This window comes from Primulina tabacum, chromosome 16, assembly GCF_025594145.1.
Source record: "Primulina tabacum isolate GXHZ01 chromosome 16, ASM2559414v2, whole genome shotgun sequence".
Lineage (NCBI taxonomy): Eukaryota > Viridiplantae > Streptophyta > Magnoliopsida > Lamiales > Gesneriaceae > Primulina > Primulina tabacum.
Window position 1 is genome coordinate 34000150 of NC_134565.1, and position 25945 is coordinate 34026094.

Consider the following 25945-nt stretch of genomic DNA (forward strand, 5'->3'; position numbering starts at 1 on the left):
TTGATTTGGTGAAAGCTTGACTTAAATTACAACTATATCCTCATTACACATGGAACAAGAGGGTTTTATTAAGACAATTTTTTTTTTGTTTTTCCTAAAATAATCCTCCTTTTATCTCTCGAAATATCTTATTTTGAAAAGGCAAGAATCTTGACTTATTTTATTCTCCTAAGAGAACATAGTTTGTTCACGGGCTCAATCTCTGCGGACTCAACACAGTAACATTTATTCCACAAATTTCACATTTTTTTAGTGAATCATTTGATTTTAATATCTGAATTTATCATGCTTTACAAATGCAATGGATATTTGCCTCTTGGTTCCTCTGGTTCAACCACGAACTAACTTCCATGAATCAAATACCTTGATAAATGCGGTTTTCATGCTCAAACACAAAATTCAAATATATCGATAAATACGGTTTTTCATCAAGGGTCCTTCGTCTACCATTTGACATGTTATTGAACATGAGAGATGACTAAAGCAAACAACATTATCATAACAAATTGATCAACTCAGAGAACAAGCCAGTCGAGTAAATATATTTACTAATCTCGATCAAAGGAGGGATAAAATCGTGGATATTAGTACAAGAGTAGATCTCTTGTGAGACGGTCTCACGAATATTTATCAGTGAGACGAATCAACTCTACTTATATTCACAATAAAAAGTAATATTCTTAGCCTAAAAAGTAATATTTTTCCATAGACGACCCAAATAAGATATTTATCTCACAAAATACGACCCGTGAGATCGTCTCACGTAAGTTTTTGTCGTAGTACAAAATATGTTATACACAAACCAAAATGCCAATAAATCTTCATACGTCGCTAAAAGGAAAGAGTATCAATTTATTCGATGGTCATTATCCCAAATATCACATAAAAGATTTTGGAAATAAAATACAAGATCAAAATAAAAACAAAAAACAAAACAAAAAAAAACAAATTAAATATTTATTTATTTATTCAAACAGGCAATATGACTAAAGGCGTCCACATTAGGCCTCGCCGGCCAACACAAATAAATTGGACCGTAATTAAATCAACGGTCCAGATCTCCATCGGAGATAATAGATGCATATTTATACACGTGGTCAAATGAAATGAAAACAAAACAGTCCCTTTCTTTGCCGTCTATAAAGCGGCAGCTCTCTTCCCTCGAAATCATTCACACTATTTTTCTTCATTTGTTTCTTAGCTTAGAATTCTTTAATGGCGGAGGAGATTAGGTACTTTGTATTAAACACTGGAGCCAAGATTCCATCGGTCGGCCTTGGGACGTGGCAGTCGGAGCCTGGTGTCGTAGGTCAAGCTGTTGAAGCAGCGATCAAGGTATTCATTTGTGTTCGCATTGTACTTGCACCATCTTTCTTTTTGTGTTCGATGCGTCTTTACGTTTTTTGAATCACTTTTAATTGGTCTCTATATTTCCCTAAAGTTTCTCGTGATATGGAATTTTATTGGGATGTTGTGCATGAAGAAATAGATCCGTACAAATATATTTTTGTAAAAAAATTGGTCTCACCTGGAAACGGGTTGGGGATAATAACAAAAAAAACCGCCTGACATGGCCCGATATCAACTGTCCTGACTGGATCCTCTGATTCAGGTTTCGGTTGACAACCATAGTTAAGACCTTTTTTTTATATTGCAGAGAAACGATGTCATCTTCTGATATGAAGTGATTTAATAGGATTTATAGTGAGGAGAATTGGAACTCAATTTGTTAATCCTTTATTCAATAAGCTTCAATTGTCTTACAATAACAGAATAATAACAAAATAATGCTAAAACTGAAGATCAGCACATCATGGAATTATTAACAGAACAAACTGAAACAATTATTAATATGCATCCCATTGACTAAATCTTCGACCATCACCAACTAATTTATGGGGACTAAGTTTTTCCATTTTCTCCACCTCCTCGTACGTGTCAACTGTCTGGCCTTGCGAGTAATGGCACATAACATCTTCGCACGAGTATAAATCTCCGTCTTTAAGTCGTTCGTTGAACAAGCATCATTGAGTGCTGATGAATTTCTTGTCATTTAATTGCAGATTGGTTACCGCCACATCGATTGTGCTCGAGCTTATAACAATGAGAAGGAGGTATAAACCATCTTCTATCGCCATTTTTCACTGATAAAAGATCATTTTGCTTATCATATTAAGTAGAGAGACTAAAGAATCAGTTGCAACAGAGTTTTCTAGTCTGCATTGAAAGGAAAAATCTGGTATTTATAGATATAATCACCATAGAATTCATGATTCTTTTGTTCCTATAGCTTAGTTTGGAATGCAAATTAAGGAATCTTGTTAAGTATAAGTTTTGTGTATAGCATCTTTGCTTGGTACAAGACTGTTTACAAGTGGATGAATCTGTAACACACTTTTCACTTGGAAAATGCACAACTGGCAATCTGGTTAAATCAGCATTTGGCAATTTCATAACATTAATTTGTGTTGGTTGTTTATTCATGTGTATGAGACCTTGAGTCTTACTCTTGTTCCTTCTTGTCAGATTGGTTTAGTCCTGAAGAAGCTATTTGATGATGGGGTTGTGAAGAGGGAAGATTTGTTTATTACTTCCAAGCTCTGGTAATCAAAATTTTGTTGATAAAAGCATTTGGATTGTTATCTGATTCTTATTGCATCTAGAAAGAGCAAACTCGGGGGTTATTATCAACGTTTTGCACTTTTGTGTGATAAAATTTCATCATGTCAAGATAAATGTGATGTCTGCTAATTGATTGAGATGAAGCCAAACTGGAATATGAGAACTTTCATCCTCGTATGGTTCATAGACCAATTGTCACGTCCCAGCGATGAGGTTGGTCGACACCGGCGTTGCTCCCAAATTTACATTCGAAAACAACAAGCCTCAGAAATACAAAATTCAGAAACCAATCTTTTATTCATAATACTGAATATCCATTGTCTGATACAATGTCAAAAGACTAATGTTTTACAGCGGAAATGTAAAACCAAATATAACAATGCCTTAACCGATGCAGCGGAAACCATAAGCTAGAACTGAGAAATGACAGTCTTCTTCACCAGCCCTAGAACTGGATCTGCTCTTCTTCTTCTAATAACTCTTCCTCGTTCTTATCTGAGATGGGTTTGGTGGGTGATTGATATGGTTGTCACTCAGTAAGCCGGGGTGGGAATAACTCCCAGTTTTCAAAGTCATTTTCAACAGAAACAGTTATACAAATAATATACAGAAACTCTTATTTTCAGAACCAGAATCAGTATTCAGGAATCAGTATTCAGAACAGAAATCAGAAATTTAACAAGTAAGTAAGCACTGAGCACGTTCGTGAATTTCATGGCTAAACTGATATCAGTCCCCGATATATTCTCTCCTCTAAGGGGTGAGGCCTGTAATCAGTAATCAGAATTCAGTAATGTTCAGAATATATATTCCTACCATTAGTTCACTAGGTTTCAGTGCTTCAAAAATCAGAGATCAGAAATATATAAAACAGGAATTATCAAACTGATTTCAAGATATTTATACGTAAGTCCACTTACTGAAATTTGCTATAAAGTTTCGGTTGAAGTCTGCTACTGGATTTTTCTGCTCGAAAATACACTCTCTTAGCTCGAATTTCAAGTGATAACTCAATGTTTGTGTAACACCAATTCAGAGATTTGAGGGTGTTATTTATAGGCAAAATTCTAACTGTTGGCCTCCCAATTAATGGTCATAATGTGTCATTAACAGCCTTTATTCCGTTTTTAAATGCTTCAGTTACAAGTCATAAGCAGAATCAGTAGCTATCTGCTGTAATCTCGCTACTGAACTCTTCTGCTGTTTGATTTTGTCTGCTGAAAAAATACCATCTTCTGAAATATTAGCTTCTGCTGGAAATTTTGCATTGCTACTGAAATTTTGCTATTTGCTGTAGAGTGCTAGCTAGTGCTGGAAATTCGGGTTCTCACACCAATAGTCTCATACTCGTCCTCACTCATGTCACATCTGTCCTCATTTCCTGTCTGCTCTTATGCAGGTGTAAGGATCATGCTCCCGAAGATGTACCAGTTGCATTAGAAACAACACTGAAGGAATTGCAGCTTGACTACATTGATTTGTTCCTCGTACGTAATTTTATGTGATATTAGTTTATGGCCTAGCTTGTGACTCCTTGTTTGTGAAATTCTGTCGATTTTTTTACACTTTCAGAGTGAGAAAAGCTTATTGATTGGCAACTATATGAATCACTTGTACATTATATATAGGTGAATTTTTACCATAAGCCCTGAGATGATGAGATCATCAAAAAGTTCATCGACTCCATTATTGGAATTTCAACTGTGTTGATCATTTTATCAAAGAACTTCATTTGTTACCTGGATTTTGATATGATTTTGTGCATGAAGTAGGGGCAAGTGTTTGAATTGCCCTGTCTTCTAATTTCACCAGAAGATCAAATCAAATAATGAATAATTATGTTCATTGGTTGATGGAGACATTATGATTTTGCAGATTCATTGGCCTATCAAGATGAAAAAGGGATCTGTTGGCTTTCGGCCTGAAAACCTTGTCACTTCAGATATACCAAGCACATGGAAGGCAATGGAATCACTCTTTGATTCTGGTAAGGCCCGGGCAATCGGAGTTAGTAATTTCTCGACGAAAAAACTTGGCAATCTGTTGGACATTGCACGTATTCCTCCAGCTGTCAACCAGGTCGAATGCCATCCTTCATGGCAGCAGGCTAAATTGAAGGAGTTATGTAAATCTAAGGGGGTTCACCTATCTGTAAGTCAACAAAATCTCAATCACTCAACTGCTGTGAAGATTGAAGTCCTTATTGAATTACGAAACATCCTTTGTTTGATTGATAATGGTTTGTTGTATGCTACATTTGAAGAGCTTATCTGTAACATATACCATTGATTTATTGGTCCTATTCGTATTTTAGATGACTCGTGCATGCATTTTTACATATATATGCCAGGGAGTATCTCATTCTGTGTAGCATAGACATAGCTGATAGATTATGTTGCCACCTTGACTGTGTGTTTTATATCAATGGTTGATTTTAAGACTGAAGAACTCTTCAATATTCTCCTACTGTATATCCGTTTTCCTTTCAACATGTTCATGTTTTATAGGGTTATTCACCATTGGGTTCTCCGGGCTCAACTTGGCTCAAAAGTGAAGTCCTGCGGCATCCTGTTTTAGTGGCTGTTGCAGAAAAGTTGGGCAAGACTCCTGCACAGGTTTGTCTCCGATGGGGTTTGCAGATGGGACATAGTGTACTCCCAAAGAGCACAACCGAATCAAGGATCAAAGAAAACTTTGATGTTTTTAGTTGGGCCATCCCAGATGATTTAACTGTCAAGTTTTCTGAAATCGAGCAGGCAAGTTATTCTAATCTTCGTTTTAACTTTGTAAATAAGAACAATAAGTATTTTCACAGCATGTATAGTTAATTTGCTTGTAAACCCATCATTCCTTAGAACAGGCTATAACCTAGAAATTAGCGAATTGAAAACCTCGTACTTTTAACAGATAATTGCAACCCCCCGAACCAACAAATTTTAGTGGTATATGTGCTTTTTTATGTCTGTATGCATGAAATTATTCTAAAATTAATATAACCCACGAAAGGTATAAATATGTTTCTTTTATTTTTAGTTTTTAGCACTGTGTTCTTAAAAGTACTCGAACGTACTGAAAAAACAAAGAAGATTACACTTGGCTATTGAAACTGCATTGGCACATTGTGAAAGAGATTGTTTGCTTCCACATTTACAGGCAAGATTGCTTCGGGGCACGTCTTTTGTCCACGAGACACTCGGCGAATACAAGACAGTTGCAGACCTTTGGGACGGAGAGATATGAACACTAATTTTTGAAGCCAGAGTTTTTCATGTTTTAGATGAATTTCTATCATGTGGCAACAGTACATCTTGATATCTGCTAGAACTATATTTATTCTTATGGATTCTGTTTGAAGGATTAAGCGGCACAATTGTTCTGGTGATACGTTCAAGGTGTTCGTAGTTCTCCTCTTCAATAAAAATGATCGCAAAATCCAATCTGTATCAACTGTTTCACATGAATGATTAAAACTTCCATGATAAACCCAAACAAAGTATCGAAGGTTTAATTTTGGTTCTTTTTTAACACACACCAGTGATTGGTAAGACCTGATGCATAATAAATTACGATTGGATAATTGGTAAATTGTGTAAAGTACTCTGTATGCATATAGAAATAATCATTCTGTCCGATAATTATCTAACAATTTTCTCGTAATTAATAATTAAAAATAAATATGTTACTTTGCCTAAAATATCAATCATAAGATCGAATATTTATCGTTTTACTAAAAATTTTATCATATTTTGTGAGGCAAAACTTTTATTTGGGTCATTCATGAAAAAATATTATTTTTTTTGTTAAAAGTATTATTTTTTATTATGAATATCGGTAAGATTGATCCGTCTCACAGATAAAAATTAATGAGATCATCTCACAAGAGACCTATTTTTCTTGTTATACCAAAATATTGGATGCACGAAACTGTTTTCAGCGAGGATATTGTGTTTTATAGTAAATATATCCAATATTGGGTTCGGAATAATTTTTTTCCACATTAACATATAATAGCTAAAATGGTGATGGTATGACTGAGAACTTTGAAGTACGCAATATACCAATCATGTGATCCAAGTACATAAAATCTTATCAAAAATTATAATTACAATTATGATGCGATTAGAAATCCAAGATTTCCAATGCAAGATCTTTGGGTCATTCCCCGACTAAATGTAATTATTGCTCGAGATTTTTTTATGACCTTGTATATAACCAATGCTTTAAATTTGAGAAGGTTACTTTATTCTATGTCCATTAAATTATAATAAGATTAACAAAGTTGAAATTTTTTATTTCAAATCTTTCATTGTTTTGCATTGAAAAAAGAAAAAGAAAAGAAAAGGGAGAGAGTATTAGCATGTGGGAAGCCTCACAATAACTTGCTGCACCACCACGTCCACCGAAATTCGGACTCCTTGCTCACCTTGTGTCCTTTTTTTAGCTTTTCGACGACTTTACGCACTAAAATGGCTATCAAAATGTCTATTTCTTCTTTCCTCTGTTACCCTCCGGATTCTCCTCTTCTTTCCTCTGTATTTTCCCTTTCCCTGCACCTCCTCACACCTAATCATCCCTCTTCCACCTCTAATTTAAGTATAAATCCCATTCCCAAGGTATGGCTCAAATCACACGCGCCACTGTCATTTTCATTTAGTCAAATACCCTTTTCATTCATTACTGCAATCATTGCTAGAATTGAATCATTTTCTTGCTAGATTTTGAATTCGGACAATCGTAGACGACGAGACATGTCTGTGAACTGCCGAACGACGGCGGAGAGATTACCCACGTCCGGAGACAGAATGCTGGTCAGTTTTTCATATTTGGCTTCGGTTTTTAGCTTTCTTACGATGTTGGATGGAGAGGGAATTGCAATGTAGACGAGCTTAAAATAGTGTTCGATTTTGAGAAAGTTAGATTTTTTATGGTGGTTGTGGCTGTTTATCAGGTATTTGTTCCGCCGCATCCTTTGATCAAGCATTGGGTTTCAGTTCTTCGGAATGAACAGACGCCTTGCGCTGTCTTCAGTAAGTCCAATGATTTTCTTCAGTTATTCCAATTCCCTTTTGGCAATTTTGATATTGTCTTGCTATAATGTGTAAAGTAATTGTTGAACTTTGTTGTGTCATTTTCTTTGAAGTTAAAATCGGTAGCTTTTGGTTCATTAGTAGCCGCTCGGTCTGGAAACTGGTTTTTGACCCCAAGGCATATGCTTTATTCTAATGAGCAGCAAGTTGGAATTGAGGTTGTTTATGAGCGAAAAATGGCAGTATATTTGCTAATCCGTTGAAATCTGGAGCTCGGTTTATTGCATGATTTAAAATATTTGAATAAGCCCACCAGCTATTGGGTAGTGATAGTATAAATTAGTTCTAAGTTGTGAACTAGTTGTACTAGGTAGAGATATGTACTTAAATTTGAAATTTTGGCTACGGTGGACTGCTTTTGTAATCCCTATTCCCTTTTTCGCTTCGGTTTTCTTTGATTTTAATGTACTATTATTGTCTATTTGTACTATATAACAGAGAATGCCATGGCCGAGCTTGGGAGATTGCTTATCTATGAGGCATCAAGAGACTGGTTGGTATGATCTGCTAATTTTATAAATTTTTCTAGCTTATACTGTACAATTGATGTTAAATAGTAGTAATATAGAGAAATAGCATGGGGCTATATTGGTACAGAAATATTTTGTTATAATGCTTATGCACATCAATTATTTTTTTTTTGGCTTGTTTCCCGAATGTCACCATTTCGTTTAATTTTTATCTTTAAGCGAAAGCCTCTTCCTAATGCAGAATTTATGTTCATATTTGAAATAATAATCTGCATTTGTAATTGCTGTCAGCCAACTATCAGTGGAGAGATTCAGTCACCATTGGGTCCTGCAGCTGTTGAATTTATTGATCCACGGGAACCAATAGTGGTCTCTCTCTCTCTCTCTCTCTCTCTCTCTCTCTCTCTCTCTCACACACACACACACACATGTGAGCATGTTGTATACGCGTAATCTTACTCGTCTGATTGTGGTTACGAGGTTTAATATGTAGGTGATGTTTTACCAGAAAGTTCTGAAATATATATGCATCTGAACAAATATAGTATACTATATTTGATATATTTGATCTAATATAACTCTGTTACTTTTTTTACTTTTATAATGATATTTACATTTGTCTAGAGCTCATGAACTAAGACAAAATGTCTTCTGTTCTGATTTTGAATATGGTAAGAAGAGGGACATGGTTAGTGGGGTGTTGGAAAATTTTGTTTCTCTGCTTATTTTGTTATCAAAACACTATTACCATTTTTGAGTTCTCAAGACATTCAGTGTTCTTCTGCATCATAAATTTGACTTCACTTTGCTAGTTTTGTTGCTAATAATTTATGGATTATATCTTGCAATACAGATTGTTCCCATATTGAGAGCTGGCCTTGCATTAGCAGAGTATGCATCATCAATTCTGCCTGCAACAAAAATATATCATCTAGGTAAGGGAATATTTGCATCCTGTGATTACTGAAAATTAGTTATATAAGCATGCAACCATTTGCCGTGCGTGTATAAATTTGTATTAAATGAAATAGGGGTATTTTTGTACATTTATTTGAAATGACCAAAAGTTACGTTCTGGTGTTGATACTGTTGTCCATGTAAGTTTTTTCGACTTTATTATTGGCATACTAAACTCCCTGGCATTCATTCCCATTTAGTTGTCAGTTAAATGTTCATTTCTTTCAAACTTTTGGTGTTCTTAATGCATGCACTTTGGTCATGATATCAAGCAACACATGGCATGATATATAGGTACCAGATAATTGTTATTTGTGAAAACAGCATTCTTTTTTTCAAAATTTAACGTCAACATATTAATCCGTTCTAAGGCAATTCACGGTGTTTCTGGTTAAAACTTGTTTTTCATTTTTTATTATTCGGGTGTCTGACTATTACGTATTGTGTTTCATTTATTTTTCTCTAATGAAACTGGTCATGTTAGGGATTAGCAGATATGAAGAAACACTTCAGCCAACCATATACCTGAACAAGTAAGAATTAATTCTTGTGCTATAAAGTTCAGTTGATTCTCACATTTTGTTTTTTGTTGTCCTGAAGGCTATGTCATGTCCTAATAGATGTATTCTGTGATTGCATAACCTAGAATCTTTTGTCATTCATTATTTAGTTACTGTGTTATAGCTGCACCAGTCAGCTTGTGATAAGCCAGAGTGAGAAATGATAAGATTTTTCTCTGCGCATTAGGTTGCCTGAGAAATTTCCTGAAGGATCTCGAGTATTTGTCGTAGATCCCATGCTTGCCACAGGTACTTACGTGATATTGTCTGGTGCATGTTGTGCTAATGTGCATTTGTTTTGTTGAATGCCTCGTATGATTTACTCCAAAGACAGCCTTTTTCCTCATTTTTTAGAGTTAATAGAGATTCTTTGGATTAAGTAGACCGTCATTTTTATTGGCCCTTGTTCTCTCTTAATTCTCCCAAGGCCCGTCATATAAAATTTCAGATATTTTTTCTGGTTTGGCTTACTATTCGAATACTATATTGGACATTTTACTGTGAGATTTGCTCGTTACAAAATATTTCTTGGTTCAGGCTTATATTTAGGTTTAACTTATATACCTATCTCTATCATCATCAAGTTTGTTATAAAGGCATAGTCAAGCTGTCAGTCGAGGTTACGTTCTTGAACACAGTTCTCAGTACTTATTTTCTCTGTTTTCTGTTACAAGTTTATGAACTGATAAACACTGATTGAATAGTTAATATTAATTAAAACCTACAAATAAAGCTGATGAAAAAGATTTTACACTGTCATTCATATTTGTTATCAATTGATTTGTCTGAACTTCATAACGTCTAAGTTATTGAATAAGAGATAGTCGACTACCATATTCGCTTGCTATAGTAGAGTTGTAACCAAAGCTTAATCCCTGCTTGTGCTTGGCTCCTCATTTAAGACAGATGGTAATGCTTACTATCATATACGTGTGCATGTGACTTTGTAGGTGGTACAATGATTGCAGCTCTTGAACTAATTAAGGGGTGCAGGGGTGGACAACAAGCAAATCAAAGTGGTCAGTTTCTATCTTATTTTAGTGAGTGCTGGGGCTGTCATCTTGATTGTGGTTGTATTTGATGGAAGGTCATGTTTAATTTGTTAATGTAATTGTTATTGGTGGAAGCTCACTTTATAGTGGTCTCATAAATTTTCAATCTTTCTTTTGTTTTCCATCGGACGTGTATCTTCTGATCTAACCATATTTTTTACATAGATATCTGCTGTTGCCGCTCCTCCAGCTCTTCAAAAACTTAGCGAAAGGTTCCCTGGGTAATTATTTATTTAGCCAAATTTTTCGGGGTGTTATATTTGTGTCTCACTGTGTTATAGTTATAACTATAAGTGATTTGACCCCTCATATTTTTCAGGCTTCATGTTTACTCTGGAATCCTCGATCCTACTGTTAATGAAAAAGGGTAGGCTACTATACACAGTTAGCTGATATATTACCACAAACTGCATAGTGCTGACATGTCTTGAATTTGTTGGATGATTTTTAAGATTCATAATTCCTGGACTTGGGGATGCTGGAGACCGTAGCTTTGGCACTTAAATATCAAATTTAAGACCTTTGCCTTCTCATGTTCCAAGGTATGAAAAGCTACGCTTGAATTTTTAAAGTATTGTTGAGCTGAGTTCTTGTTATAATTTTTTGTGCAATATGCAATATTTCGGCTTCAATGGGCATCAGTATTTGAAAGGAATCCAAAATGACTCTGTACCTGTTAAATGAGGAATTACATTGTATTTTGGTCTCGACTATCAGCTACATTATTTACAGATGAAAAATATTGTTTTGGTTATGTTATTTGGTGAAAAAGGATAGTTTTTGTCCCATATCTTTCATTCATGTTTCGTGAATTTTTTCTGATTCTTTCCAATCTTCCACTATAGCCTGCGTTGCCAATGCCTTCTTGTGCTATGGGATTTTAACTTTTGAGATACATTCCATCTACATTTTAGGTATTTTAAGAATTATGACCTAATTACGCTGAGGTTGTAAGTGGAATGAGTTCCTTTTTCTTCCCACAGAACTTACCAAGCACATGGGGACACGTGCATTGTATACCATGAACAAAATCCCCCACTTGATATGACTTCGAAAAATCAGAAACTTAATTTCATGACTGAGTTCTAAGCCTGTTATCTATTTTCTCCACTTTAGAGGGGGAGACCCAAAGTTGTCGTTGTTCGACCAAATCGTTCAACATCATCGGTGTGATTGGTACCATGACTATGAACATCGTAACCGTAACTTTGCGAGACCTGAGCCAGTCCTAATGTGGCAACGTTTTGTTCCAAAACTTTATCCACACGAAGCTGAACAATCCCAAAAGCACAATGGCAACAGTAACGCACATGATGTATACTGTGAATGTATTCATTTCCCTTTCGGATTGGAGAGTGAGGGCATGCTGGGCTTTTAAATATATGAACGGAGTTTAGATTTGGTTAATTACAGGAGATTTGGTGAATTCATCGTGGATTGTAAAGCAGACATTAAAGTTGCCAATTACCGAGAAAACGAGTCTAGCCATTAATGTGAAGGAAAATCAAATCGCCAGTGTCTATCCCTGATGTCCTACGCGATCTTCCCTGATTTTATTCAATTAATGGCATTAAATTTTATATATGCATGCCATTTTATAAAATAGCCGTAAAACAAAAATTCAATTCTTGTTACATGTAGCTTGATTCTACCTCGTATTTTACTGGCGTTGCCTTGATGACAGATTAGGCCATTTTATATAGTTGGCTGTTGTATGACCTCAAACTTGATCGGTGCTTACATCTCCTGAATTAGCTGTATAATATTTGTCGGTCCCGTTATTATTAAGCCTATACACCACAGTTGCAACGGCGAGAGCCGCTGCTGGTTCCACCCCGCAGCCGAGGCTTGCTGCTTAGACAACAGCAAAACAAGCCGACCAACAGAATGAAGCCACAAGCTGCTGCCAAAGCTTGAGCCCATCTCCAGTAATAACATCCCATTTTCCCTAAGCAGCTTTCCATCGGCTTTTGGCCACTTGAGCCGATCCCTTCATTGGCTTATGCCATAACTTCTTTTTCATACAGCTGAAATCCTTCAAAACCACGAGAATTTATGGGTATTTGTGGTCGAGAAAGGAACTGGAATTCTAAGAAGAATATCGAGATATATCAATAATCAATGGTCCAGATTTGGGAGAAATTTACGAGAGGGCAAGAAAACATGGGCATAACTTTGAAACAATTATATTGGAGAGAAGGATCCCAAAAAAGATATTTAATACAATATTTATAGTTTAATTGTTGGTCTCTCTCATAGAAAGATTAGACCTCTGCCCTTTAGCTCGATGCAACAAAATGTCGATAAAAAAAGCCTTGTTAGTATTAATTTTATATAAAAAAACGACGTAGATTTCATTTTCCCGCAAAATGGTATGGCCGGCTACAATATTCGCATCTCCTTTTGGACAATCAGCGTCGAACTTAACCAAGCAAGCCCTCCTCCTTTATTTTGCTCGATCGTGTATATATACAGGCAAGGGTCCGTCAAACATCATCACAATTTGGCGGTTAACCATGCAAAAATTTGAAGTATAAGATTCAGAATTCCAAATAAAAATATATTTTTTTTACAATTTTCAATTATCCGTTGCTTCATAAATTAAGTAAAATTTCTAAAACCAAATTAATCTGCGTCTTCTGCTGTTTCTCTCACGGAATTTTTCCACTTTCTGATATCCTTTTTTTCTTTTCGTCTTTTTTTTTTTTTTTGGTTTTTTAACTTTTCAATTTAATCTTCTTTGCTTTTCTTGATTCTGACTTTATTCCTTCTTCTTCTTTTTTTTAAATCAGTGCTCTATATTCATCGGGAGCTTTGTCGCTGGAGATATCCTTTCATATCCTTTTTTCTTTTCGTCTTTGTTTTTTTTTTTTTTTGGTTTTTTAACTTTTCAATTTCATCTTCTTTGTTTTTCTTGATTCTGACTTTATTCCCTTTTTTCTTTTTTCTTTTTTATCAGCGCTCTATATTCGTCGGGAGCTGTGGCTGGAATTCGAAAACAATTGATGAAAATGGTTTATTTGTTCTTTTAAAGTTAGAGCAGGTTTCTTGTGAGACGGTCTCACGAAAGACCGGTCAATCCTACCGATAGTCACAATAAAAAGTAATACTCTTTGCATAAAAAATAATATTTTTTCATGGATAACCTAAATAAGAGACATGTCTCCAAAATACGACACGTAAGATCGTCTCAGATAAGTTTTTGCCTTAAAGTTAAGGTAGATGTAAGAGTTTTTGTTAATTTCCATTTTTTCCTAAAGGTTTATTGATAATGCTAAACCTCCTTATATGAGTAAGGCCTTTTAATCCAAACGAAAAGTTAAATCGAGAAATGTGCAAGAGCAGATAGAAACTCGGAAGAGAAGACATCAAACACAGATCTCCAACCATACTTCAACAATATTTCATCAAGAATATGCTTCACACGATAATCGATCATGTGACACGGGAAATATCAAACGCATCGTAGTTGTTTAAATATTTTTTTATTTAAATATATATAGAATTTTTACAATATTTTCATTTTCAGTAATACAAATATTTGAATGTGATAGATAATTAAAAAATTATTTCAATTATGAACCCAGTTTTATAGAGAAAGTTGTTTTAAATAAATTTTTACTATTATAAAAAAGGATTTTAGATCGATGATGCTTTGAAGTGAACGAAGGGTAATAAAATTGTCTGAGCCCGGGTTCGAACCGGGGACCTCTAGTGTGTGAGACTAGCGTGATAACCAACTACACCACCCAGACGATTCGTAAGATGCAGCTATTTTTAAATTTATTACTATAACTAAGTGATGTGGCAAACCCGGAGATTTTTGGGCCATTTTATATATTGGCCAGGCCCATATGTTGTGGGCGTATCAATCCAGTGGTGGTTAAAATTGCATCCTTGCTCGATATTTTAGAATAACATTATAGAAATCAATCATCAGTGACAGTTTTTTTTTACATGTTAAATGTTTTTTTATTAAGTTTTTATGCACGTTAATTTATTTTATAAAGTTTGGATTATGATCATGAAATTATGGTTTAGTTTCTTTTCAAGGTATTTTTTTTTATAAAAAATAGTAAACATATTGAAATTGTTTCGACATAAATTTTGAATATTCACGTTGTCAAATTTGGATCTTGATCTTGTACATTTAAATTTTTTGTAATTCTAATATTTTAGTATTCTAATTTTAGTCATTTTTCATGTGCGTGTTAATGTTACATTGCACACGTCAACACCAACTTGACATCATATCAACACTACATCAACGTCATGCTAAAAGTGACTAAATTATAAAAAAAAAACAAATATAATAAATTAATACTTTTTTTAAACGGATAATAAATTAATACTGAAATTCGATAAATAGAGAACAAATATAATTATCAAAGAATCAAACACATGCGACAAGAATTGCAAATTTTAAACTTTCTATTATATAATACATACTCAAAGATCCTAAACCTGTGTATTTAAGGAGACTAAAATTTAATGCAATGAAGCATCGTAAATTTTGTTAAAAATAATAAAAAAGAAAAACCGTAGCCCTAAGCCCCTACCGACCCTTTTGCAAGACGTCGTGTTTCCGGATTCATGCTAAGTCTGATGACTTTAGTATCTGATCTTTGGCGAAACCTTGTATTGCATACTAGTTCATATTACATATTGTTCTGGTCATAATTTCGAGACGAAGTAAGCGATTACTCCCCGAGCTTTGGCGAAACCTAACACATCTATCCTCCAGTACTACAAGTACTTTAGCTAGTTTGGATTGTCCAAACTGAAGAGATGACTCATATTCATGTCTCACTGGCTCCAGACATGACTTTAATGAACGCTTTATCTCATGCAGATAGCATTTAGCTTCCAGGGTTTCTGTTAGAAATCATATTCCTTGATAACAAATTGTCATGCCCTAGGTCTACACAAATAAGTCTGAATATGATTGAATTTGCCAGAAACTGTATGTGTATATATATTCTGTATCCATCTACACTCTATGTATATTTATTGATGTAGTTTGTTCGCTAAAGAAATATATTAAGCAGTCTTATAAATTCATACGCAGTTGAGGATATCGTATCACATCGTTATTTTTATGATTACCGTCACTGCTCAATTTTGTTTGTGCAAAATTTCAACGAATCTTATGGAGCAACATGGCACTGTGTGGCTGGAAAACACTTCGGATCTAGCATCACTCATTTGTGGGAGCTTCATTTTTTTTCTCTATGGAGATGATGGAATTCCTTCTGTTTAAAGATGGAACCGGCCTATGTGCAAGCAAGGAAGAAGTCGTGGGATCAGTTTTTCAAAAGGCTGCATAAAATGGAGAAAAACGCCTTTCGAATTTGTTGGTTTTGAGGACAGGGTAACCCGCAGCCTGAGGACTATATGATACTAGAGACGAGTTAATGAATCTAAACCTCAGGATGCAGATTACCTAATCCTCATGCACCCAATAATATTTTTGTCTTCAGTGGAAAATATATGCATGGAGGAGAGGTATATATAATGTCGTGTTGGATTTGTTATTTCGAGGTGGTACGGGGGTAAAGAAACTCGGGTTTGTATAATTTTTATCACAGCTGCCATGTAAGATTCGTTAATTCCAGGTTGGTACCGGGGTAAAGAAACTTGTTATATAAAAAGATACACGATAAGGTGCTGTCTCCTATAATCATTGTTGATTCTGTTCCTTTATAAACCAATAAAAAGGAAAGGGCATTTGCTTTTATCAGATTATGATATTTAAAAATGAAGTTGGCTGAACAATTTAGAAAATTCTGAATTTTTTGGCTTACAGCTGATAAGCTGCTATATATATGACTAGCGAAAAGCGGAAATTTTCGCCTGCTTCATCTGATGATCTGCGAGCTATGGCTTCTGCAGTTCGAATGGGTTTTTAATAAACCTGTTTAAACCATCACTATCACTTACTAATCTTTGATGATTACTGGAATAAATCCCACATAATATTCCACCCTGATTAGAGCCTTGTTCATGGATCAAGTGTTCTTATCTTAGATGAGCAGAATCTGATGCAGTTTCCTCTACTTGTTTGAAATGAAACACTTGGGATATCTATAGATAACAAGATCAATAAAGCTTGCTATAAGTGATTCATGAAATAACTGAATCTTAGCTTGGGTCGATGCGCAACTGTTGAGACTGGTTGAGCATCGAGCCAAAATGCACCTGTGGGCTGTGGGTGTTCAATAAGCTACCAGTGAATCAACCATACATATTGCATGTGAATAAAAATAATATCGGATTTTGTTGAAATGATCATTTTAATGATTTTATTTTAATTAAATTTAAAGAAATAAATTTTCTTTAAATTAAAATTTTTATTATTAGAATAAATGACACTAGCTAATTGTGTGTGATATTTTTTATTTGCTAAATTACCCTTCACATTTGCTGAAGAAAATATTTAGATACCAAATTTTAAAAAAAAATATCAACACTTGGAAATAATATCTGAGTAGAGAGAAATATTCAAAGCAAGTTGCGTTGATCAAGCAGCAGTATAAATGACGCAAATGTGTCATATTCTGAGCGTGCTGCTCTCGAAGTGTCGTAAGGTTTCATTAGAAATAAAAGATCTTTGTTATCAAAGACCGCAAATAACTTACTCGTGGGGTAAAATTTCCAACTGGATGTCTTTCACGCATTCCCACAGCAGAAACAGCCGTACTTCATTCTGAGAAAGGAACCCTGAATTTGTATCTATATGTCTGATATTTTGTGCAACTATCAAGAATATCATGGCGCAACCACCAAGAAAATTATGGCGCTGTAATTATCTTATCGGAAAATAATATGTAACATTCCGGATCGAGAGATGCAAAATAATTAATGCAAAACTTACACGTATAAGAAACAGAACAATGCTTTCTTCACGAATGACCGAAACAGCTCAAAGAACTCCACTGGAGTGGTGCGACTATAAATGCCGAAATTGTACAATGTGGTATGACCATCAATATGATGATGTTTCTCAACTCTACGGCTATAGAAACAAATACTTGAAGAAAGAGACAATGACGCAAGACACAATGCTGTACACTGAAAACTTGTCGCGGCAACAACTACAAAGCTTGCCGCCACAGAATACTCGTATGTGTCTGATGAAAAATTATCTACCTAATACTGGTTGTCCTATATTTTAGCCAAAACTGGTCGGTGCTTGCAGAGAGACAAGTTGTGATGCAGATCGAAGCGCACTAACTGCTGAAAGGCGCATGTGACAGAAGCTTCTTCAATGTTTCATATGTCATGAAAACAATGCCCACACTCGGAACAACCTTGTAGTATTCTGGCATGATTCCTCTATATAAACCACGCACCCCTTCAGTACGGATTATTTGTCGAAATATTCCAAACAATCCAGTATTATACACTCGGGCACGACCAGCAACCCCTTCCAGTTGCTTTCTTCTCCTCACAAGGTCCAGTGGAAATGTTGCTGCAATGAACAAGAACATAGAAAAATACATCATGCATTGTTATTCATCGAACAAATTCATTCCTTTTATATTTCAAAGCCAACATCTCACACAAGAAAACTATTTTACTAACAATGAAATGATCGGCGGTATTTACAGCCATTCACCAGTAAATTCTCCATGATAAGGTGATTGAAGTTGCATCTTATGTGAGTATTTACATAGATCAGAGTTAGTGTTTTAAATTCGGCCTAGACATTGCCCCGGCCAACCACACCAAAAAAGTGCTAGTTGGCCAGCCTAGGCGGCCCTAGGCGCAGACTAATCGGTCTATTCGTCCCAGGCGCCGCGGACGATTAGGGCTTCTAGCAAGATTTTTGGGCATTTAATTTAAATTAAAAGTCCAATTTAAAATATGAAAGGCAATTTTTTTATCTAAACCAAAATCCAACAAGAAAAACGATTTATTGGCTTGCTCTAACGCACCAAACTTCATCTTCGCCTACAATATAGAGTGAGAGAACTTTACGGGGATGATCACAATAATAATATTGAGTTTGTGTCCGATGAAAAACAAATTGAAAATTTTGTGAAGTTTAATAAGTTTGTGATATTCTATTAGTTGTGTAATTTTGAACGCATTTTAAATTTGAAGTTATTGTGTTGTAGTTATATCATGTGATTTATTATGTTGATGTCGTGGAATCTACCTAGGGGCGCCTAGAACCTGCCTAGATGGCCCAGGTGCTAGTCTGGCGCTAATGAATATTAGAACTTGTCATTGAGTACGTAACTAAATTTACTTTTTAGAGGGGAAAAAGTCATTGAGTATGTAACTCAAATAGCAAATTAATTTTCAAAATTGCTCCAGAGACCAGAGAGTTTAAGAAAATCCAAATAGTTATCACTTGACATGAATACTCACTATAATTGCAAACATGTTACTTCAAACTGTTAAATCAAATATAATATTACACTATATGAACACCAAATGGTCAGTCCATGTAAGAGTAACAAACGACCATATAATGAAGAAAACAAAGATAACTTCAATGTTGCAAACTAGATCGTGCAAATAAATATACAAAATCACAGATACCTCACCTGTTGATGATGCAATGCCAGAAAGACTGCCACAAGCAAGGCTGACCAAAATTGTGGAATCGTCGGGCCTATAGAAAATCAAAATTTCACAAGTAAAATTTAAAAATATGTGTATGAAACATGCCAACAAAACACACTCCATTTTACACTTCCACAGATATTATTTTCTTTTACCTTAAGGAATGCCAATGAGATCTCGAACTCTCATAAACTGAAAAGCTTATAGCTATACTGGGTCCAACACCCTGTAGTAACAAGAAGGAAAAAGAAATGAACATGGAATTATCAAAAAGCGTCTTGGAAAGAACAATTGTACATAAGTTTAAAAAAAACCAAAAAATATTCAAAACACACCAATAATGTTGCTCCCATTCCCTTGTACAGACCAAAAAAGCCTTCATCTCTGCATATGGTATTGAGTGCATGTCTTATTCCCTGATAGTACATGGCATTCCTCTGCCAATTCCCAGATGATATTAGACAAGACTCCATAAAAGTAATCACAACAAATAGATCGACAGAGAATGGACAAAATGGGACATGTAATGTACTGCTTCAACCCTTCACCCAAACCAGTAAAGGACAAATCAATAGTACACCAAAATCCACCACACGTCAACTAGCACACTTGCTGATTGTTGAAAACTACAATGCATTTTTCATTCATCGTTTCACTCATTGACACAGGTGATGGTCTCATTTGTTGTTTGGTAACTTCTTATTAATCTTTTTTATATTATTCTGGTTAGTAGGAAGGGATGGGGACCACAAAAGCTACACGCACAGACAGAAGCAATAGAAAAGTTTGTCACCTCAGTCAAAATCACTTAACTGGAAATGAATTAGCCACAACAACACCAAGTGAGTCCCTAACAACTAGTAACTGTAAAATTTTCTTTGCACCTGTGCCGCGAGCCTTGTTCTTACAAGATCCAACGGATAAGTGGCAGATGCAGCTGTTATTCCAGCCAAACCACCACCAACAAAATGCACAAAAATATCTGAACTTGCATTTTTTTCCCCACGTCTATCGAGGCCAGGAATGGATTTCAAGATCTGCAAAATATCTAACTAGAGTGAAAAAAGTAGCGTGAATATCTGCATAATCAGTCAATTATATCATTTAACTGTATCAAAACTGCAGTGAACATCTCATAATTACTCACACTCTTGTACTGCTCGTAGGCATAAAAATTGACTGCAGTATAAGGAAGCCGGTGAGCAATTGTAACCAAATTCCCCTTCCAAAAGGCCCTAAATCCTTCTTCATTAACAATCCGTATGGCTTCTCGCCATATGCAAGGCTTACTCATCACTGCAACATCTGAGTGCATACCTTGCACCTTAAAGGATAAAAAAATTTACATGAAAAGGAAAAAAAGAAGTTAAAAACAACAAACAATGAAATTGCTTGTGCAATCACTAAAACATCAACAGGGGCTAGAATTCACTATTTCTAGCCTTTTATACAAAAGAAGAGCTCAAATAAGTTTCACAGAGAAGTCAGAATTCAAGCACAGTCAAAACACATTTACAGAGTTTGGAAAGCGTCATTAACGTATCTGACATTGTATGGGAACAAATTTAGCATCGAATTCAAGCAACAAAAGAGGTTTAGATTTCTTCAATACAAAAATGCAACACCGATTTCTCCATGCTACTCGTAAGTCAAAAACTCCGCGTGACCATTCAATTTAGTTCATTTTCGTTGACAAACAGATAAATCTTCCTTATATTTTCAACAATGAAATTCGGGGTTCAGATAAAAGATAAAAATCAGAAATTTAACAGAATAAACTAGCAAATAAACCTGAAACAGAATCGTGAGACGGGCTAGAGGAGCAGTACAGGTCTTGCTGAAAGCTCCCGCGATTCCACCGGCGAGTAGCTGCTGCACCGTGCCAATCTGTGGTATAGGCTGCTGTTGCGGCTTCGGAGGAGGTTGCGGAGCCGGTGCCCTCGAGTGGTGGCATTGAAGAAATTCCCTTGTGGCAGAACCGCCGTCCACCCCCACTCTAGCTTCCATTTTTCTCAATAAATCAACTGCTAAACCAAAATCAAGATCACAGAAATCGAATTCTGTCAATCTTACTGAGAACCATGCGGTATCGGAGTGTTGTTGGAGATTTTTCCGCGGAGATTAGTGGAGAAAAAACCCCTAAGCAAAAACCCTAATTGGAAGGTTTTGTTTGAAATGACTGACGAATATTACTTGGAATATAACTTACTCGCCAAGCCTCGTTTGAACGGGTAGAAAACGGGGGTCTTTTTCGTCTTTCATAATTATAATTTTTTTAAAATAAAAAAGAAGGGGGAAACAAAACCGACATTGGGCTTTAGACATGGCCCAAATCATTTGATAGGCCCAATAAAACAACACAAATGAATGTCCAAAGCAAATTCCTCCATCTTTAGGTATAATTAATCACTTCTTACAAATTATCTACATTCCTTATGATTTAGTTAAAGATTATCATTTTATCACATAGAAATTGCATTAGCCAAATTATGTTTGTGTGTAGAATCGGTCATCCAGTTATTTATACTGATGATATCCCCGGGATGTCCCGGGTCATGGATAGTTCCCGGGATAACCCGGGACATGGAACCGAGATATGGATAATGCCTGGGTCAGGAGAATGGATTATTCCCGGGTCAACAAGACTGATATGAATGGAGACCCGAATCTCGAACTACCCGGGACGTGGAGGGCGTGATATGGATATGCCAGTCAAGAGGCCGGGTCATTGGAACACCCGGACTTAAACTACCCGAGCTATTGGATGCCCGGGTTCTCGTATAATTTCCCGAGAAACGTTTTACCCGGGCCACTTCGATATGAGTACCGCATTTAATACCGCCGATAAAGTAGGGTACAGGCAGCCGACCTATCTCTGACAGAAATATAAATGGTTGACAAAATCAGGTGGGCTGGATGTGACTAGTATGAGATTTGACATGTCAGAACAATAAGGTATAATCAGTCACCCTATTATAGTTAATGCTCAAACACAAAGAACGAGGTTATCATTACATTTCCTACTATAAATATCATGTTCACTCTTTGCATTTACTTACATTGGTTTCTTGCTTGAGTTATTCATTAACTTAAGCATCGGAGTGGTCACGCCGGACACCCCTCCGGCGCTCATTCACGTGATACCTTCTTGGTTGCAGATTCACATCTATCCCGGGAAGCAAGCTGTTCATCCAGACGTCTCGCTCTTATTTTTCCCAACATTTCGATAGTAGATTCGGCGGAGCACCCGACCCAGCTCACTCATTTCTCCCTAATCACATCATATACTTTATCAGTTTTTTATTTTGAAAAATGACATTCCTTGGTGCTTTTTTTTTAGTTGCCCTAGTGTATTTTATTACACTTGCATATGGTCATTTTTTCAAATATATATATATATACAAATATATATATATATATATATATGAATAAGTCTAAATAGGTAAATATCTGCCATTAATCTTTGTCATTTAGCAATCGTCACAATGTTATTATTTCCTTCCTTATAAAATTAGGTCAATATTCGAAAAGTCCAAGTTATTTGAGACCACTTTAAATTAACATAGCAACGGACAATCAGTTTTGCGTATCAGATCGTGGAGTTGGATCCTGGAGAATGTAAGTCGCTCTCACAGAGAGTTGAGAAAAATTCCAATGGGTTGTGATACGGATATCTTATTTGGTGTGTTTGGTACAAATGATAAGATAAATAAATGATTAATTATGTTATGGATAACAAGATTTATATATTATTAATCAAATATTATAAGATACTATTAAAATTGTTTGGTTCAACATTTTTAATATGTGATTAGCTTTAAAATATTAATAAATTTACAATTATATCCTTGTTAAGTTTACTTGTTTGTTGCACACATCTGGAAGCAATATATAATATTAGATAATAATAATAATAATAATGTTAATAATAAAGATATTAATAATCTTTGAATTAACAAGTGTAAATATTATAAAATTAAATATAATAAAAATAAAAATATTATTGATAAGCATAACCAATGCTAAAATTTAGTTTTTATTATTTTATTAAAATATATATAAATAAATTATTTTTTCAAAATAAAAATATATCTTTATATTTTTTAAAGTTTAAATCGAATTAAATAAAAATGATATATATTAAATATAAGGATCGACATCTAACGTACAATACTATAAAATAAATTTTTTATTCAATAAATAACTTAACACACCATGGATTTAATAAAGGAGAAAAATTTTATTCAATAAATAACTTAACCCACCACTTTGATTCAATAAGAGGAGAAAAATGTAATTTGTTGAGTTTTGATAGTGTATCACACTTGATTTGTTAGATTAATAATCAAATAGTTATTCACAAAATTGGATCTTAAACATGGTCAAAATGATTATTAAAACATTTTAAAATTTTAATCAAACATTGGATAAATGTTTGACTATTAATCTATCTTTGTTTAATCCATTCAACCAAACACACAACGAGGGAATTATGGTGTGATTTCATCAAATAGTGGCCAAAATAGCATATCCCTTATGGTGTGATTTCATCAAATAGTGGCCAAAATAGCATAGATTCGATGACAGAACGAGCCAAGTGAATAGATTCACGTTCCAAAAAGTAAGTAAACTCGTTATACGACAATTTCAGTAATTTCTTTTAGAAAAAATATTACAAATAGACATGGAAAAATATATTATGTTTCTTTATATTTTCCATGACTGTTTTTTTTAAGAAAAAAAGAATTATCTCCATCTTGTTGTCGAATTTCGACACAAAAAAATATTTTTATTCCACCTTCAATTTTTCATATAAAAATCATTTTTTCAATTTATTTTTTCATCACTTCAAAAATCTTTTTACTGGTGAGTTTGATTTCTAAAAGACTGAAAGTTCTCAATATTGGAGTTTGTTTTGTAGTGTATTAAAGGGGTTTTTGGTTGCTGGCCGGAAAGTGGCAGCATATGATCATTGTGACGCCTAATAGCAGCAAACTATGCATAGGCCGCACCTTTACTGTACCATGCACAATTGTGGGGCACTCAACTTTCACGGCAATCACCCATGCTACATATTTTCAAGCATCGATCACACGTTCGAGTCGATAAAATAAGTAAATATACGATCAATAGTGAAGAGTTTGGTTCTAATTATCAATATTTTTTCAGAAGTATATGTTGCACTTGATTTTTCAAGTACGATTTTATGATTAACATGATTTAAAAATTATTATATTAATCTGAAATTTATTGAGTACACATCAAATATGGATTTTTATCTTTTATTATATATTTCACATTTTTATGTGATATTCGGTTTAGTTAAGTTAATGAAATTGTATAAATAAATAGTGTTATGATTATTAAAATATTTGAGTACTAGAATGTTGAATGGTATTGAATAAATAGTAACAAAGTTGATTTGATTGATCAAATTTGAGAAAATTGAAAAAATGAATATTACAATTTTGTACTTTTTCAATAATTAATGAATATGAATTTTAAAAACATTTAAATTATTTTATTAAAATTTTACTTCAATAATTTGATTTACGTAGATAAATAATTAATTATTTGATCATAGATGATAATTGAAAGTGTCTGAGATGAGTACATGGTCAATCCAATGACCCCTCTCGCTAAGAAAAGATCAGACACCCTACCAAAACCCAATAATAAAATCCAGGTTGGACTCGCAAATCCGTTAAATTTTTAAAACATTTTAATTATAACAAATATACAATAAAAGAAGTCCAAATTTTAATACATTCACTAAAGTTATATCAAAACCATACTATATTAATAATAATCTAACAATATCCGGTCAACGGGTCTTGAAGCGGGGCGAGACAAGTTACGAGTTTCAATGGACGACTTGATATAATTAATAAACAAATTCAATAGAATACTTGGTTAATATTGTATATATTGATTATTTATCTTACATCAATAAAATATAAAGATGATAATAAGATGCAACATAAATATAATTTTTGTTAAGATCGATAATATTTCTAGAGGTGTCAATATACATTTTCCAAAACACCGTAGTTTCTTCAAAATTTGTAATGGGCTAGCAACAACAAGAGTTATCTCACTAAATTCTATTGAACTTTCATAAATGAGATAAAGTAGATGAAGATTGCAAATAATTTGTTCATGGAAGTTCAAATGTGGTTTAATCTTTATACGTCTTCCAATTTACTGTTTCCAAAAAATTATCACTAGAAGATTTTAATAGTTACAAACAATTTGAAAAAGCTCATTTCAGCATAACTTATACATGATCTATTGAAACTCCTAACTAACATACGCAACTAACAATCTGATCAGAAAAACTCTTCTGCTAGTTACACGTAATTTAGAAATCATAGACTTCACACAAAGTAATCATCAAATGATCATATAAACAATTAAGTGTCTGCTTGAAAAGTCCAGCATTTCTTCTATAATCAGGGCTCTCAAAACTTCACTATGTGGGGTATGAGAGTTTCGAGGCACGATCCATTTATAGATAAGATGCAACAAGCAACATTGAAACTTTTTTTATCATACCAATGTCGATGCCAAAAATGGTGGTTGACATGTCTTCGTCTTTATTCAAATATTACAAACAGGTAGTG

The 25945-nt window shown here is 34.4% G+C and overlaps 3 protein-coding genes and 1 non-coding gene across 5 annotated transcripts; 2 read left to right on the forward strand and 2 right to left on the reverse strand.

Annotated features, from left to right (window-relative positions):
- The first annotated feature begins 1145 nt into the window (after positions 1 to 1145).
- On the forward strand, positions 1146 to 6032 carry LOC142529907 (aldo-keto reductase family 4 member C10-like). Its single transcript, XM_075635609.1, has 7 exons — positions 1146 to 1335; positions 2064 to 2114; positions 2527 to 2603; positions 4022 to 4109; positions 4498 to 4773; positions 5130 to 5378; positions 5776 to 6032. The coding sequence occupies exons 1-7, from the start codon at positions 1216 to 1218 to the stop codon at positions 5860 to 5862; spliced, it is 948 nt and encodes a 315-aa protein (XP_075491724.1). The 5' UTR covers positions 1146 to 1215; the 3' UTR covers positions 5863 to 6032.
- A 954-nt stretch (positions 6033 to 6986) lies between these two features.
- LOC142529572 (uracil phosphoribosyltransferase-like) lies at positions 6987 to 11536 on the forward strand. Its single transcript, XM_075635141.1, is given in 13 exon segments — positions 6987 to 7235; positions 7338 to 7430; positions 7571 to 7649; positions 8148 to 8206; positions 8471 to 8548; positions 9033 to 9114; positions 9621 to 9669; positions 9884 to 9945; positions 10647 to 10681; positions 10683 to 10715; positions 10914 to 10969; positions 11068 to 11115; positions 11201 to 11536. Coding segments are annotated over 13 exon segments (873 nt in total). The 5' UTR covers positions 6987 to 7088; the 3' UTR covers positions 11253 to 11536.
- Positions 11537 to 14429: 2893 nt separating this feature from the next.
- TRNAV-CAC (transfer RNA valine (anticodon CAC)) lies at positions 14430 to 14503 on the reverse strand. Its single transcript has one exon. It is a non-coding gene; the product is annotated as a tRNA-Val (tRNA).
- Positions 14504 to 17625: 3122 nt separating this feature from the next.
- On the reverse strand, positions 17626 to 21528 carry LOC142529635 (uncharacterized). 2 transcript variants are annotated; one of them, XM_075635211.1, is made up of 7 exons: positions 21114 to 21528; positions 20470 to 20646; positions 20207 to 20374; positions 19658 to 19759; positions 19478 to 19548; positions 19304 to 19371; positions 17626 to 18219 (listed from the first exon to the last, which is right to left on the reverse strand). In XM_075635211.1, the coding sequence occupies exons 1-7, from the start codon at positions 21327 to 21329 to the stop codon at positions 17978 to 17980; spliced, it is 1044 nt and encodes a 347-aa protein (XP_075491326.1). In that variant the 5' UTR covers positions 21330 to 21528; the 3' UTR covers positions 17626 to 17977. The 2 variants fall into 2 exon arrangements, with proteins under 2 accessions (XP_075491326.1, XP_075491327.1); XM_075635212.1 differs by having other exon boundaries at positions 20207 to 20359; positions 21114 to 21526.
- Positions 21529 to 25945: the final 4417 nt, after the last annotated feature.